Source organism: Macaca thibetana, chromosome 14 (genome assembly GCF_024542745.1).
Source record: "Macaca thibetana thibetana isolate TM-01 chromosome 14, ASM2454274v1, whole genome shotgun sequence".
Lineage (NCBI taxonomy): Eukaryota > Metazoa > Chordata > Mammalia > Primates > Cercopithecidae > Macaca > Macaca thibetana.
In genome coordinates this window covers 52,941,381-52,957,391 of record NC_065591.1, presented here as the reverse complement: position 1 = coordinate 52,957,391, position 16,011 = coordinate 52,941,381, and the positions used below count along the sequence as shown (strand labels likewise).

The following is a 16,011-nucleotide window of genomic DNA, read 5'->3' as shown; positions in this document are numbered from 1 at the left end:
GTGTCTGCATTTTAAAAATCCACAGTAGTCATAAACATTAGAGAAGTCCTCTAATGAAGACTGCTGCTTAGTTTGGTTTGATCCTATCTCTTACTCCTTTGAATATGGACCACCTCCCTGTACCCCTCCAAAAAAAAAATAAGTCAAACATCATTTAACTTATCATGGCACCCAATCTGGGAAAGGCTGAGATAGAAGAACAGAGTCTTTTATTATTATTATTATTATTATTATTATTATTATTATTATTATTTTTGTAGAGAGTCTCTCTGTTGCCCAGGCTGGAGTGCAGTGGCGTGACCTCGGCTCACTGCAACCTCCACCTCCCAGGTTCAAGCGATTCTCATGCCTCAGCCTCCCGAGTAGCTAGGATTACAGGCGTGTGCCACCATGCTCAGCTAATTTCTTTTGTATTTTACTAGCTATGGGGTTTCACCATGTTGCCCAGGCAGGTCTCGAACTCCTGAGCTCAGGCAATCCACCCGCCTCGGCCTCCCAGATTGCCAGAATTACAGGCACGAGCCACCACGCCACACCTGGCCTAGAACAGGGTCTTTTAAAGCCACATGAAGAACATTGTCTCCAGCGGCTTTGAATGATTTGTTTGGTTTATGCTTACTTTAATTTCTTATAGGGAAATGTGTGCAAGAAAAATCATCACTCATATTACCATGCTAATCTAACTGTTTTCATTTGTTTGTTTCATTTCACTTGTTTCATTTGTTACTAGTTACATCACTACATCATTTTGCTTGGTCAGGTCATATACACTTTTTTTTTTTTTTTTTTTTTTTTTTTTGAGACAGAGTCTTGCTGTGTTGCCCAGGCTGAAGTGAAGTGGCACGATCTCGGCTCACTGCAACCTCTGCCTCCCGGGTTCAAGCAATTCTCCTGCCTCAGCCTCCTTAGTAGCTGGGATTACAGGGGTGCCCCACTACGGCCACCTAATTTTTGTATTTTTAGTAGAGACGGGAATTTGCCATGGTCAGGCTAGTCTCAAAGTCCTGAACTCAGGTGATCCACCCGCCTCGGCCTCCCAAAGTGCCAGGATTACAGGCATGAGCCACTGCACCCGGCCCAAGTCATAATACACTTTTGTGTTTTGTTATTTTTCTCTTGATCTTACATCACACGTATTTTCTACATTCCCTCATGGTCTTTGTAGTTAAAATTTTTGGTAGTTGTTTCTATTTCATAGGGTAGATATCCCATAGTTAACTTAAATCCTAGGTTGATGTTGATGCCTATCCTTTTAGGATGTTTCCCTAACTATTTCTAATATCAGATAGCACAAAACTGAATGTTTAGCTTGTGCCTCTTTTTGCTTCTCTTGAATTACTCCCCTTAGATAGATTTCCAGAACTGAGATGGATTACTAGGTCAGAGGGAATAATTATCTCATCTAGGTGGCTAGCTCCCTGTGATGCCTTGGGGCTTTTGAAGAGCTGGGCTTGTTTACAAAGTCACAGTGGCTGCTTCCATAAGGAATGTGGCAGGCACAACTCCTGGGGGAAAAGTTCTGTCTCCTCCTGTCTCGGTTACCTTCCCTGGATGTAAACCTGAGGACACTGTGGCACCTCTCCGCTTAGGATGAGGGTGGCAGGGACAGGCTGCTGAGTTACCAAGGTCCTTGATCTGGGGCTTTAGGGATTTCTTCCTTTTTTTTTTTTTTTCTAATTCACAACAGTAATTTTCATTATTGAAAATTTACAAAGTGCAGATAAAATAAATTTAAATATTTACATTTAACATTTATTATGCTTATTGTATGTCTTGTACTCTTCTAAACACTTTATGTATTTTAATCTTTGTAATCTTCACTCACCCATCTGAAGTAAGAATTCTTTTATTCCCATGTTACAGATGGGAAAATCGGGGGAAAGAGAGGTTAAGAAACTATGAAGGTAACCTTCATGAGGGCAGGGACTTTTGTCTTTTCACTGCCCACCTAGAGACAAGAACCACGAACACTGTGCTGTGTTCAAGTTCTGTGTGTGTCTGTACATGTGTAATAAGTAGTGTATAATATTTTATATATGTATATATAAAAAACTTTTAACAAAAATGAGATCAACCTGTTTATGTTGTTTGGAAGATGTATATATTGACAGATCATTAAATATTCTTCTATATGTCACTTTTAATACTATATAATGTGACATTATATGGATCTACCACAATTTATTTAACTGATAATGGATTTTTAGATTGTTTTCCGTTTTCCCACTGATATTAATACAGCTGGATGCATTCTCCCTGCTTGTAGCCATAATTACTTCTTTAGGATAAATACCCAAGAGTGGTATTTTAGGGCCAAAGGGTGGGAGCATTTTTAAAGTCATAATACATAATGTTAAATTACCTCCAGAAAAATTACACCAATTTCTGTTTCCACCACAGGACATGTCTGGAAGACTATTTCTAACTCGACAGCCTTGTTTTAAATACTGCTTTCCCGCCCTAGAGTGACACTTAGCCTTGCAGCTGCGGTTCCTGGCTTGCATAGTGAGGCCCAGGTGCTTGCTCTTATCCCGTATGTTGCCCTCCTGACTTGACTGCAGGCACATGTTGGTCTCAGCTTCTGTTGAGCACCAGGGAAAAAATTCCCAGGAGCTGTGTTGAGAGGCAGCAATGATGAGGGTGCACAGATGTTCAACAGTGGGTAGACTGTTTTAATTGAAAAAATGGCATATTTTTATTCTAAAGAATATTTCAAAATAGGAAAAAAGGCTGGGCACTGTGGCTCACACCTGTAATCCCAGCACTTTGGAAGGCCAAGGTGGGTGGATCACCTGAGGTCAGGACTTTGAGACCAGCCTGGCCAAATGGCAAAACCCCATCTCTACTAAAAAATACAAAAATTAGCCCAGCATGGTGGCACATACCTGTAATCCCAGCTACTTGGGAGACTGAGGCAGGAGATTCACTTGAACCCGGGAGGTGGAGCTTGCAGTGAGCCAAGATTGTGCCAGTGCACTCCAGCCTGGGTGACAGAATGAGACTCCATCTCAAAAAAAAAGAAAAAAGAGGGAGAAAAAAAAAAAAAAAACTATCAGGCTGGGCACAGTGGCTCACACCTGTAATCCCAGCACTTCGGGAGGCCAAGGTGGGTGGATCACCTGAGGTCAAGAGTTTGAGACTAGCCTGGCCAACATGGTGAAACTCTGTCTCTACTAAAAGCACAAAAATTAGCCAGGCATGGTGGCACGTACCTATAATCCCAGCTACTCGGGAGGCTGAGTCGGGAGAATCCCTTGAACCCGGGAGGTGTTGGTTGCAGTGAGCTGAGATCCAGTCATTGCACTTCAACCTGGGTGACAAGAGCAAAACTCCACCCCCCCCCAAAAAAAAACTATCTTTCCACTCTAGCATAACTATTTTCATTTTTTAAAATATATTCCTTTCCAAATCCCACATTTGTGTGTGTATATGTAGATATACATACATTTGTACATGCTTTTATGTATGCATATATCCATAAATGTATATTTATAGCTATGTATATTACATACATATACACATGTATATAGATATATAGACATATATACACATACACACATATATATAGGTATACTGTCTTACCTATGATTTTCAATGCATGTAAACTATTCATTATGTGGACATACCATAACTTCTTAAAGCAGTAGTTATTCAACTATGGTTGGTCCAAAACTAGAGATTTGCAAGGAGAAACTCTAGCATCACCAAGGAGAAGACAAGAAGTCATGGGTAGGCTGTAGGCTGCAGTTAGGACTCCAGAATCCTCACTTTCACCAGAGCAGTTGTACTTTTTTCATGAGTTTTAACTATCTACTTCTAGAACAAAGGATTTCTGTGCTTAATATTAAAAAGTTTGAAAAATGCTGATCTAAACCATCCTCTTGTTATTGGACATAGTGTTTTCCAGGGTTTTAAAAAATTATAGTATATTACACAGTAACATCTTAGTACACGTAGTGTAGTATGTATGTGTGTGAGACTATAGACTCTTTCTTTCTTAAAAAATCCCAGGAGGATAGAGCATTCATTGAACAAGTCTGACATCTATATGATGCTTACGATATAGCTCTGCATTGCTCACCAAGACAGTGGAGATGGTGTACAATGTCACCAGGGGATAAGAACAACTTGTTTGATCACAACTTTTCTAGCATTATGTTTTGCCATTAAAGGGGAGAGGGGTAGCAAATGTTCTTACAACCCTCACTGACACCAGGTAGTGGGCCGGTAGTTCTGATCATTAGAGCAAACCTGGATTGGCCTCTGATGGTGACCACACCATGTCAGTGGGTCACAGTGGGTCAGTGCGCACATCAGGATCTTTGTTTGAGGCTGTAAGTCTGAGTAAAACTTAGCTAACAAGGCCCGAAAGCCCAAAATTGAAACCTTCTGGAAGGCTAGGAGTTCAGAGCAGTTCAGCTTCTGTTTGTGGTGATGGTGAGCTGCTGTTCATAATCAGTAGAAAACCTTCTTTGAAGTAGCAGTGATAACAAGAAACCCTAATGAGTGACAAAGGAATGTCTGAATCATTCTCTTTTCTTAGTGGTTTCTCAAAGCTTCTGCTAAAGCAGACTCACTGATCCCAGGGAAGACAGAATGACATCCTAATAATGGGCCTAGTGCATGCAAAGTACACAAAATAGGCATTTTTTTTTGTTATTCCCTTAAATGCCCCCTGTAATGAAGAGCCATGAGGCTGGTAGGACTGTGAAGGCAGGCAAAATATCTGGTGAATCTTGCCTTTGATGAGAAAGAAAGGGAAGAAAGCTGGCATGTTTTAGTTGCCTAGGTGCCAGGTAATTTCACATAAGGTATAATAAAAAAATATCAGCCATCCCTGGGCACGTGCTGTGTTCCAGGAGCATCAGAGAGAAAACTCCCAGGAGACATGTTGAGAGGCAGGAATGATAGGGGCGCACAAATGTTCAACAGTGGCTAGAATTTGTTTTAATTGAAAAGATGGCAGATTTTTATTCTAAAGAATATTTTGAAATAGGAAAAAAATTAAGACTATCCACTCCAGTGTAACTATTTTCTTTCTTTTTTTTTTTTTAATGAAATGTTTTGGGAAATCATTACAACCTGTACATCCACATAGGTTCTGTTACTTCCATTTGTAAATATGAGCAAATTAAGGCTCAGAGGCCTTCGGTGGCCTAGCCTACCCAAGGCCGTGTAGCCAGTAAATAAATGGTAGATTATAAAGTTAGAATTCAGGCTCCAGTCTGCCTGACCCCCTGTGCACCTCACTGAGTCTTTTTCTCCTCATCTAGTGAGAAAACTACAACCCAGTGTGACCCAGCCTTCTCTGGTGTAAATGGCTTGACTTTAACATGACTCAGCAGCTTTGGCAGCGCCCTGGCTCAGTAACATCCCGTCCCAGCTGCTCCTTAAAGGGCATTGCCTACAGTGACCATAGTGACACTCACGGAAGTAACATAGCCCTTTGAATGTCTCTCTCATGCCTTCTTCCAAGGATCTTAAAACCCTGAACCAAGGAAGAGACCTAGTGTTCCTGACTCAGAGTTTATTTATTAAGGGCCTGCTTTGTGTACAATCTTGAGACACGTGTAGTAGTGATAATCCAAAGTTCATGGTTAAGTGGGAAGGGAAAAGGAGTGCAGAGCAGACATGCTTATGGTGATTGGAGTGGAGTGGGCAGGGACATGGGACTGGGCGAGAGCTGATCTGAGCTCAGAACTCAGCAGTTGTCAGGGTCCTGATGGGAACCTGGGATTAGAGAAGTGCTACATTGGAAATGTGGCAATAATAGACCCAAGAAGGAGCCCCATGGGACCTGGCAAAGAACTGAGGGAGCCAGGCATGGTGGCACATCCCCGTAGTCCCAGCTACTCCACAAAGGCCAAGGCGGGAGGATTGCTTGAGCCTAGGAGTTCAAGGCTGCAGTGAGCTAGGATTGTGCCACTGTACTCCAGCCTAAGCAACAGAGCAAGACCCTGCTTCAAAAGTAAGAAAGATTTGAGGGGGCCCAGAGTGAGGCCTGTGATGACCACAGGTGTCCCCTGACCCTCAGGCATGGTATAAAGGGTCATTGGGTGGATATATTAGGCTGCTCATGTATTGCCATTAAGAAAGGCATGAGGCTGGGTAATTTATAAATAAAAGAGGTTTAATTGGCCAGCATCTGCGTGGCTTCTAGGGAGGCCTCAGGGACCTGTAACTCATGGCAGAAGGCAAAGTGGGAACAGGCACTTCATATGGCAAAAGCAGGAGCAAGAGAGAGAGTGGGCGGCGGGAAGGTGCCATATACTTTTCAACCACCAAATCACATGTGAGAGTACAAGTGTACTTATCACCAAGGGGATGGCACTAAGCCATTCATGAGGGATCCACCCCCACGATCCAAATATCTCCCACCAGGCCCCACCTCCAACACTGGGGATTACATTTCAGCATGAGATTTGGGCAGGGACAAATATCCAAACTCTATCAGTGGGGTACTGCTACACTTTGAACATCTGCTTATATTGCCTAGAACCTAGAAGAAGATACTGTAATTTTTCAATCTTCTTTCATTTCAGCTGTTCATGCCAAGAGCCTGGTGGCCATCTTACACCTGCTCGTCGCTCTGTCTCAGTATTTCCGGGCACCAATTCGACTCCCAGACCATGTTTCCATCCAAGTGGTTGTGGTCCAGGTAAGACAGATAACACTACAAACATCTGTGTCTTTAAAGAGTCGTAGAGGTGGAGTTCCTGTGGTGCGTCGAGTAGGTCATTAGAAGGATGGCTGCATGAAGGCTGAGTGAGCCTGGGTGTGCAGTATATTGGGAGGCACTGAGTGAGCTTTCTGTTGCGTGTTGGCTTCCCCTGGTAAGTGTATACAAGATGGAAGAGCGTGTGCTTGTGTATAGATAGCTTTGTGTGGGGTATGTGCCTATGGCTTATGTGTTTTTGTCTGTGAGTTTTCTGTGTAACGTGTAGTTGAGGGTGTGTGGTATGTATGTGTGCTGTGTGTCATGGGGTCAGGAGGAAAGTGTGTGTGTGTGTGTGTGCGCGTGTGTGTGTGTGTACAGGAGTGTACAGGTGCCCTGCAAATCACGGAGAATCATACTATTTTGGTTAAACAAATGATACTTAGGTATGGGGAGAAAGATATCTGTGCATATGAGGGAGTGTGTGTGTACATATGCATGTGTTTGAGAGAGACCCCAACTGGTCATGTCTGTATTGAAGGCACTGCCCCTTTTCACCCACCCACAGAAGCACAGCTGGGATCTCAAGTCATCTTTTCCAGATTGTTGGATGGAATTTCCATTCACATATGGCTGTGTAATTTCCACAATGAGGGTGTGCTCTCTCCCTGTGACTATCTCACTCTGCTCCTAACCCCATTAAATACCCAAATTCAATTTTATTTTCCAACTTTATACCCATTTAGCAAAAGGTCATCCTTTTGTTTGCTTGTTTCTGTTCTTTTCCAAATAAACATGCAGCGAGGGAGAGTGCTCCATCTAAGCAGCTCCCTGGCGATCCAGGCTCTGGAATAGGGAATGATAACAGTGGCTGTGCCATCCCTTGGTGAGAAAAAGCCTTGAGGGCTGGTAGACTTTGCCCGATCAGATCAGGCCAGATTAACGGATTTGTTTCTTCCACACCTCTGGGTACTTAACTCCACTAAGCATCAAGAAGGTATAACAGGAATATGACACCTCGGCCCTGCCTGCTGAGGAGATAGGACTACAAATAAGAAGCAGAGAGGGCTCATAGAAAATGGGAATATGTGTGGCTCAGATACTGACTGCCACTGGCCAAAAGGTCCTAATTGTCCTTGTTATTGAGCTCTTCAGTTGTATCAAACATGGCACTAAGCATTTTATGTCTGCTATGGATATGTGGCCAACTCAGAGTACTCTGGTTCAAGCATCTTCCTAGTGAGTCCAGGTCATCTCTATCGTGTTATTTTTACCAATCAGTAATGCGTGAATACAATTCTTTATGTTTTTAAGAAGTACAATTAGGGAGGCAGGGATGAATAGGTGAATGTGGTCCCTATAGGTGGGAGCACAGAGAGTTTTAGGTACATGTCACTGTACATTTGTCAAAACCAATAGAATGGACAGCACCAAGAGTGAACCCTAATGTCAACTATAGACTTTGGGTGATAGTGACAACCATATCAATTATAAGCTCATCAGTTGTTAAAAGTGTATCATTCTGGTGTAGGATGTTGAAAGTGGGTGAGGCCATGTATGTGTCAGGGCAGGGAATATATAGGAAATCTCTGGAAATGTCTGTACCTTCCTCTCACTTTTGCTGTGAACCTCAGAGTGCTCTGGAAAATATAGTCTTTTTTTTTTTTTTTTAATCAGGGTTCCTGGAACAGTTCATGAAAGAATACTTTAAAAGTGACCATATATCACTAACATTGAAATTTTAAAAAAATTATTTTCATAAGTAAACATACTGTTGTTATATTCATTTATACTAGCTCTCTTATCACTAGAGGAGATAAATACTTTTATTTAAATTGCCCTTCTTTATCTTCTCTTTTGTGACAAATCCAGTCCAGTTCTTTGTGCATAAATTTGTTGAACATCTTAAGACTTTTCTTATCTGCTAGAATAAACAGCCTCTAACAGAAATAATAAAATCCGCCTGTTGGAATTACTACAGACTGAACAACAACTGAAAATGTGAGCAGGAGAGAGGGCGCTTCTATTTTGAAACAGTGGTCATTGCAAGCCTTGTCTCCTGCCTTATTTTGAGCACAATTATAGGCCATCAGAAGGCTGTTGTAGGTTTAATTTCTCCTGTAGGCTGTTTTGTTAGCATGAGGGAGAAAAGAGGACATGTTCCATAAAATGGCATTAATGCACGTCAGGTTTTATGGGGTGTTTTTGCTTTATCAAATTGAACAGGCACAGAAGCAAGACTCAGAATTGGTGGTGAGTCACAGACTGAACCACAGGGAGAACTCTTTAGGGAACAAATAATGGGTGGAGGTGAATCACGATGCTGTGTGAGGGGTTATTTAACCCAGATTTCTTTTCCATTCTATGCAGAAGCATTTAATTTTGCATAAAGTTGGAGGTGAGGTTTTATCTCTGAATGGCCATGCAGGACAAGGACACAGATTCCATTAGCCCCACATGAAAACATTGCCTGTGTTGAAAGTGCATGTGGAAAGAAGTCCTGATTTATCTTCACCTGGTCCTCTTTAAATGATTGATTTTTTTTTTCTTTTACCTCCTTTTTTTGTTTTGATCAGTCCATTCTTAATCTAAGCCAGATAGATTCTTGGCCTTATCCAGCTCTTCCTTTCTTCTGTAAAAGTATTTTGCAAGGACGCTGGGTTCTGTGGCTGTTTGTGGAACTTTGGGCAGGAGGCTCGAGAAGGCAGGGCTCAGGTGAGCCACCCATGTGCAGAGGCTCCTTCCTTCTTCACACTCATCTCAGCCTTGGGGAAGGTGCATTTGCTTTGTCAGTGCTTGCTGTGTCACAGCATCCTCCAGGTGTCTGGTGCTGGTGGTAGAGGGACCTAGTAGGATGAATCTCCCACCTCACACCCATCAGAAAGTCTTCCCGAACCCCAACATTACCTCCTTCATCAGCTCCCATGCCCACACAGTGCTATTTAAACCCTCCAAACTGGCACCCAGAGCTGCCCCAACTGGTGGCGGCCGCCCTCCCCCGGAGGGCCTCTGGAACACATTTGTGCATCCTGCCTCTGCCTCTTGGCTGGGGCCATTCCTCCCATTGAAATAACCCCTTCTCAGTGTCCAGCTCCAGCGCCCCCTCCACTTGGAAGGTTTCTCTGACCATTCTAGCTAAAAGTGCTTGCTCCTGGCCTACGTTCAGCACTTTCTGCAGAGGGTGACCACGTAATCTATTATTCATGACACTTTTGAGATGAAAGCGAATCTTACTAATATGCTGGGACATCAGGGGGATAAACCAGGACTGTTTTGGGGAAACCATTCAGGTGTCTGCTTCATCTACCCCGATTGACTCTAAGCTCTTCAAGGGCAGAAACTATATCATATACTCCATAGTATTTGTTCTAACTCCAGCACAGGGCCTTGTACACAGAAGGCACTGATTAATGAACTAAACAAGAAAGAGGATAAGTTGATGGGAGAAGGGTGGACAGATGATGGATGGATGGACGGATGGACAGATGGTTGGATGGATGGATGGACGGATGAGTTTCTAACATACTTAACCTTTTCTCAGAGAATAAGCTAGTTACCTGAGTGACAACTGTACTCCTTATTTAAAAGCTCCCATACTTATCAGTTAAGGAAAAAAAAAAAAAACCCTCTCTATTGTCTGAATTCCCTGAGTTGGCCTCAGTTCCTCCACCCAGCCCCCCAGTTAAATGTGTTTCTCAGCTTCCCTCTGTGGCCCCAGCTGGAGGGCAGACACACCCTGGCCTTCATTTCCATTTGGTTTATTGTGGATTACTCCAGGAGGCAAACAGTTTGCTTCCAGCAGAATGTCTTCCAATAAAGAAAGGAAAGATTCACCATCCAAGAAACAGCCTACTTGTTTGGACTAAACACTAATTGCACTTGCGTCCTAATGGTTCAGTCCAGTCCCAGAAAATCAGGACCTCCTTTCACTTCCAGCATTATCTTATCTCGGGTACATTTCTTAAACACCAGTAACTTTCTCAATGTCAGGAATGCTCATCAGTGTTTCCGTATTTTTCTAAAGCATAGTTTTCTCTTCTCCTCCCAACCCCTTTCCCCACCCCCATTTCAGAAACGAGAAGGAATCCTCCAGTCTCGGCAAATCCAAGAGGAAATAACTGGTAACACAGAGTATGTCAACACCATTGTTGCCAGCGATTCTGTAATGGAACACAGATGTTTCTCCGAAATTCATCCATTTGCTGATATTTAGTTTTCATTTATTGGGATTGCAGGAGGGATTAGACTTCAGCCAATGATTATAGTTTAGCCTTTTCCATGCATTCAAAACATGCCTCTCAATGCTTAAGGTACAAACTTGGGTGGGGAAGTGGGGAGAGGGAATTAGCAGTGATTGAAAAATTCTAATTTTGTGCCACTCCAGGAAAAAGTGTGCCCAAAAAAAGCCAACCCAGCATGAAACCGTCATGCCATAAACACTAGGTTGAATTTAAATTGTTAACCTTCAAAAGGACGTTTTTCTTCCTTTTTTGAATCTATTTATTTGGTCACGTGCCATGACCCAGAAAGCCTCTCTCCCTTAGAGTTGTCTTTTGGTTTAGGGTGGTTTTTTTCCCCATTTATTTTTAGAAATTGGGATATTAGAACCTATCAAAAGTTTACCCTGGGGAACAGGAGTTTTGTCCTCAAGCAGAAAAAAATGGATAGTGTGAGGTAAGTTTGTGATCACAAGAACTGAGCCCTGGCCCATGCAAAGCCAGGCAGTTAGCTTTCAGCACCCTTGCTCCCCAGACTTTTCTCTGAGGCCCCCTTCAACAAGAGCAGCGTAGTGCAAAGAGCAGAGGCTGCAAAGCCAACCCAACTTGAGTTCAAATCCAGGCTCTGCCACTTGCTCACCAGGTGAGTCCCTTAACCTCTCTGACCTCAGTTTCCCCACCCAGAGAGGTAGGGAGGATTTATTGTGGTCACAGTTGTGACTTCGTTCCTTTACCCTCTGAAGCTGCTGTTCCAGCTTTTCTCCAGCGCAACTGACCCTTAACTCCCAAGCCCAGCCAGTCTCTAGGAGGTTCCCGCCCTCTCCACAGCCATGGCTGCCACAGGAGTCCAGGGCACTGCCCATCTAGATCACATTGTGTACATGGCTTAACAAGGACTAAGGCGCATGGGCATTCCAGGCCAAGACTAGGGGCAAGAGATGTAGAGTGGCCTTTCCCAAGATGCCCTGTTTATGGCCGATGGAGACCCCATCAAGCAGCCTCCGTATACCTCAGAGGCCAGTCTTGGTAGCCAAAGGGTCAACTGATCTATAGGGCATACCTTGGCCTTGGTTCTGTGAGGGATGGGAGGAGCCAGGCCTGCTGGAAAAGGAGAATTCCTCACTGTGCCACTGCCCACCACCCCTCCCCCATGCTGGGCTTGCCTGTGCCCACTATTTCACCTCTGGGAAAGAAGACGCCAGAGCAGAGAGGAGCATGGCCTGGGAGAAACTCCCAAACCAGGGAGTGTGAAGTTTCAGATTATTGAATAATCTCTCGGATGCATGTTATGCTTTCTGTGGCCCCTTTCTCTGCCCCAAAGACATAAACATGGATGCAATGTCCTAATAATGACAACACAGTACAATTTATGGGGCACTTTCCTATCTATTGATGTTCATAGTAAACACATGTAGCCATGATTACACCAACTAAAACCCTACAGCCCAAGGGTGTGGAAGGAGACTGTGCCCTTGGTTTACCCAGCACTTAACTCCAAGTTCATTCTTCTTTCCAGTGCACTGCTTGCATGTGCTCACTTAGTGGGTGACAGGTGTGCAGATGGATAAACCAATATAATAATCATTATGAGAACCAAAAGTGTATTTGGAAAAAAGTGTTTTCAGCATTTACTACATACTAGGAATTATGCTGCAATATTTCTAGATATTAAATCATTTAATAATCACAACATCCGATTGAAGTATTTACCATAATTATCTTCATTTTAGAGATGAGAGACCTGGTGCCCAGAAAGGTTCATTAGCTTGCCCAAGGTCACTGTATGAGTTTGTTTTCACGCTGCTGATAAAGACATACCTGAAACTGGGAATGAAAAAGGGTTTAATTGGACTTACAGTTCCACGTGGCTGGAGAGGCCTCAGAATCATGACAGGAGGCAAAAGGCTCTTCTTACATGGTGGTGGCAAGAGAAAATGAGGAAGAAGCAAAAGAGGAAACCCTGATAAACCCATCAGATCTCATGAGAATTATTCATTATCACAAGAATAGCATGGGAAAGACCAGTTTCAATTAGTCTTTTCATGATTCAATTACTTCCCCCTAGGTCCCTCACAACACGTGGGAATTCTGGGAGATACAGTTCAGGTTGAGATTTGGGTAGGGACACAGCCAAACCGTATCAGTCACACAGCAAAAAAATCACTCAATCACTCGGTGCAATTTGAACCTCAATGATCTGTCTTTAAAGCTTGTGCTCTTGATACTATGCTGCTTCTCTGCTATGAGTGTGGTTCCAGTTCCTGCACTCTTTGAGAAAACCTACCCTGGGTCAATGGCACGTGCATCTTGGTGGGTACTACAGGATGGACAGGAGAGAAACAAAGCTGACCTGCCCACAGCAACCTAGGCAGTAAAATTCTACATTGAGGGGTTGTCTGAGCTCACTCATAAGAATCCTAAGATTTTCTGGTTGGAAATCTTCAGCCCCCTGAGTCCGATATTCTTTAACTACAAGCAATAATATGATTTTATTTAAGGCAAAAAGTAATCCTTTGGGCATCACTGTGCCAGATTTTGCATTACACCACTATGTCCGTGTAACGGGGAAAAAATGGGTGGTAATGTGGTAAAGTCTCAATAATTGGAGGCCGTGCAGAATAAAATGTCAATGGAAGGAGGCTTTTTGAGTTCCTCAACCAAGGGCAGGTGGGTGGCAGGCAGCATGGGGTGGGCTTCCAGCAATGACGGAGTGTCCCTTCAGAGGATTGGCCTCTTGTAAGGGACAAGAAAAGAGTCACACTATTTTCTTTCTCTTTTTCCTCCAGGGCTCTTTCCGGGAGGCATGGTAAGTCGCATAAGAATGTCCCCTGGCACTGGTGGCTGCACTGGGGCTTTAGTTAATTCTGCAGCAGCTGGGAAGAACAGGCCCTCAGCTTGCCACCTGGATATATGTCTGCACCAGCCTGGCTGACATGGCCAGTTGGGTTGGGAGGGACAGCTTACTGGTGGGAAGAAGACTACCTACACCTGCGCAGTCATCTTGAAATTTATCAGGCCATTGACCTTGCCATTTATGAAGCACTTTTGTAGCTATTGTTGTTCACAGTAAACATATGAAGCCACCATTATACCCCCTGAGACCCCACAGCCCAAGGGTGAGGGAGGAGATTATGATCTTGGTTTATCCAGCACTTAACTCCAAGTTTATTATTCTTTCCAGTACACTACTTGCAAGTGCTTATTTAGTGAATGATAGGTGTGCAGATGGATAAACCAATATAATAATCATAAAGAGAACCAAAAGTGTCCTCCGAAAAAAAATGTTTTGAGCATTTACTATGTCCTAGGAAGTATGCTAAAGTATTTCTAGATATTAAGTCATCTAATGCTTATAACATCCCACTGAAATATTTACTGTAATTATCCTCATTTTAGAGATGAGAGACCTGGAGCCCAGAAAGATTCATTAGCTTGCCCGAGGCTTCTGGATGGGTCCTGGGCATTTTCAGGGCAGGTTTGCACTAATTATCTCATGCAAATAAAGGAAGACATGCACGAACACAGGGACTGTCCCCTCTCACCACTCTGTCCTTCTAGAGACTGTCTTCTCTTCCTTCCCTCATCGCAGCTCCTAACATAGAGGCTGCAGCAAGGAGAATCCCTGCAGGGAGCATGGCTCTGCTATTTTCTATGATCCTGATATTTACTGTGGGTAATATTTTGAAATATTTCAACCATGCTAAAAATGATTCCCTTCAGGAGACCATGTCGGAGTTTACAGAGCACGCGCATGCTTGTTCTCACCCTTCATCCTCATGACAAACCTAAGGGAGGGTTATTTTTAAAATAACATTCTATAGAAGAGGAAACTAAGGCACAAAGAGTTGAAGTGGCCTAGATCACTTAAGAGGAAGAGCTCATACCCCATCCTGGAGCTCCCTGGCTCCCAGCCCTCTTCTCTGTGCCCTCTGCCAGCTTGTTTGTCATGGGTCTCCTGTTTTTGAAAATTGGGGGGTGAAATGATTTAATATTTGGATAACATTCCCCCTCTACTGAGGTTCAGAAACACCTGAACAATAGCTAAATCAGGATATAATGGAATACAGTGAAGGGAAATGACTAATCCGGGGTCACACTGCCTAAGAGAACCCTGAGTCTGCCCCAACCCAATAATGTACATGTGCATGGACACAGACACAGGCTCCCAGGGTGAGAATCCCCCCAAATCTTAGTCCCAAATCACATTCCAGAGTTCCCAGCAGTCTGTACCCCAGAGGCTTCCCATCAGTCATTGACCTTGTGACCTTGAGAGGCCTGTGGCTCTGGGGCCCGAGGTGGGCTTCCCTGCCAGGAACCGGCTCTTGGGCTCCATGTTGTGTTTCCCTGTTTTTCAGAACGTGATGCCTTTGACACCTTGTTCGACCACGCCCCAGACAAGCTGAATGTGGTGAAAAAGGTGGGAAAGGGGTGTCTAGGACAGAGAGAGGGAAGCGAGGTGCAGCAGGACATTGGGAAAACCCATCCCTGCAGCTCGGGAGCTTCCTGCTGGAACTGATGGCATCACCTAATCTCTGCACACACACGGCTTTCCCCCTTGTCATCCATGTACCTGTCCGTTCCTTACTGAATGTTGCACCCGGGCTTTTTCCTCTCCATCAGCATGAGCAGCCTGTCTTCCCACCCAGGCTAACCCCAGCAATCCCAGTCTTCCCCGCTCCTCACAGAATTCCCTGTCTCCCTGGCCTAGGCACGTGTGCTGAAGAAAGGACAGGATGGAGAGAGCCAGTGGAATCTTTTTATCTCAGTTCCCCACTCAGACACTCCACCTGTCATTCTGCCTCTTGGGACCTCCTTGTTCCTTACACACCCTGAGTTGTATGGGACTGCAAGACCTAGAGCCTGTGGCCCTCCCTGTGCACTCAAGGGCCTTTGCAGAGAGACCTTCTGGGCCCGGGGCTCTTGGCTGGGCCTGATCCCGTGCTTTCACCCTCACCCTCGCCCTCGCCCTCACCCTCATGGGAGTCATGGGGCAGCCGCGGGCTCCTGTACTAGTGCAAATCCCCAGCTCTGGGCCTGCTTTGCTTCTCTTTTAGACACTCATCACTTTCGTGAACAAGCACCTGAATAAACTGAACCTGGAGGTCACAGAACTGGAAACCCAGGTGGGTGACAGACCCT

General features: G+C 44.2%; 1 protein-coding gene across 2 annotated transcripts in view; it reads left to right on the top strand.

Annotated features, from left to right (window-relative positions):
* Positions 1-16,011, top strand: part of PARVA (parvin alpha) — a 161,758-nt gene that overhangs the window by 130,139 nt on the left and 15,608 nt on the right. For both annotated transcript variants that reach the window (XM_050757433.1, XM_050757434.1), the window contains exons 6-10: positions 6,543-6,658; positions 10,728-10,786; positions 13,659-13,678; positions 15,228-15,289; positions 15,927-15,995. In XM_050757433.1, the coding sequence (XP_050613390.1) occupies positions 6,543-6,658; positions 10,728-10,786; positions 13,659-13,678; positions 15,228-15,289; positions 15,927-15,995 (326 nt within the window). The remainder of the gene's footprint in view (positions 1-6,542; positions 6,659-10,727; positions 10,787-13,658; positions 13,679-15,227; positions 15,290-15,926; positions 15,996-16,011) is intronic.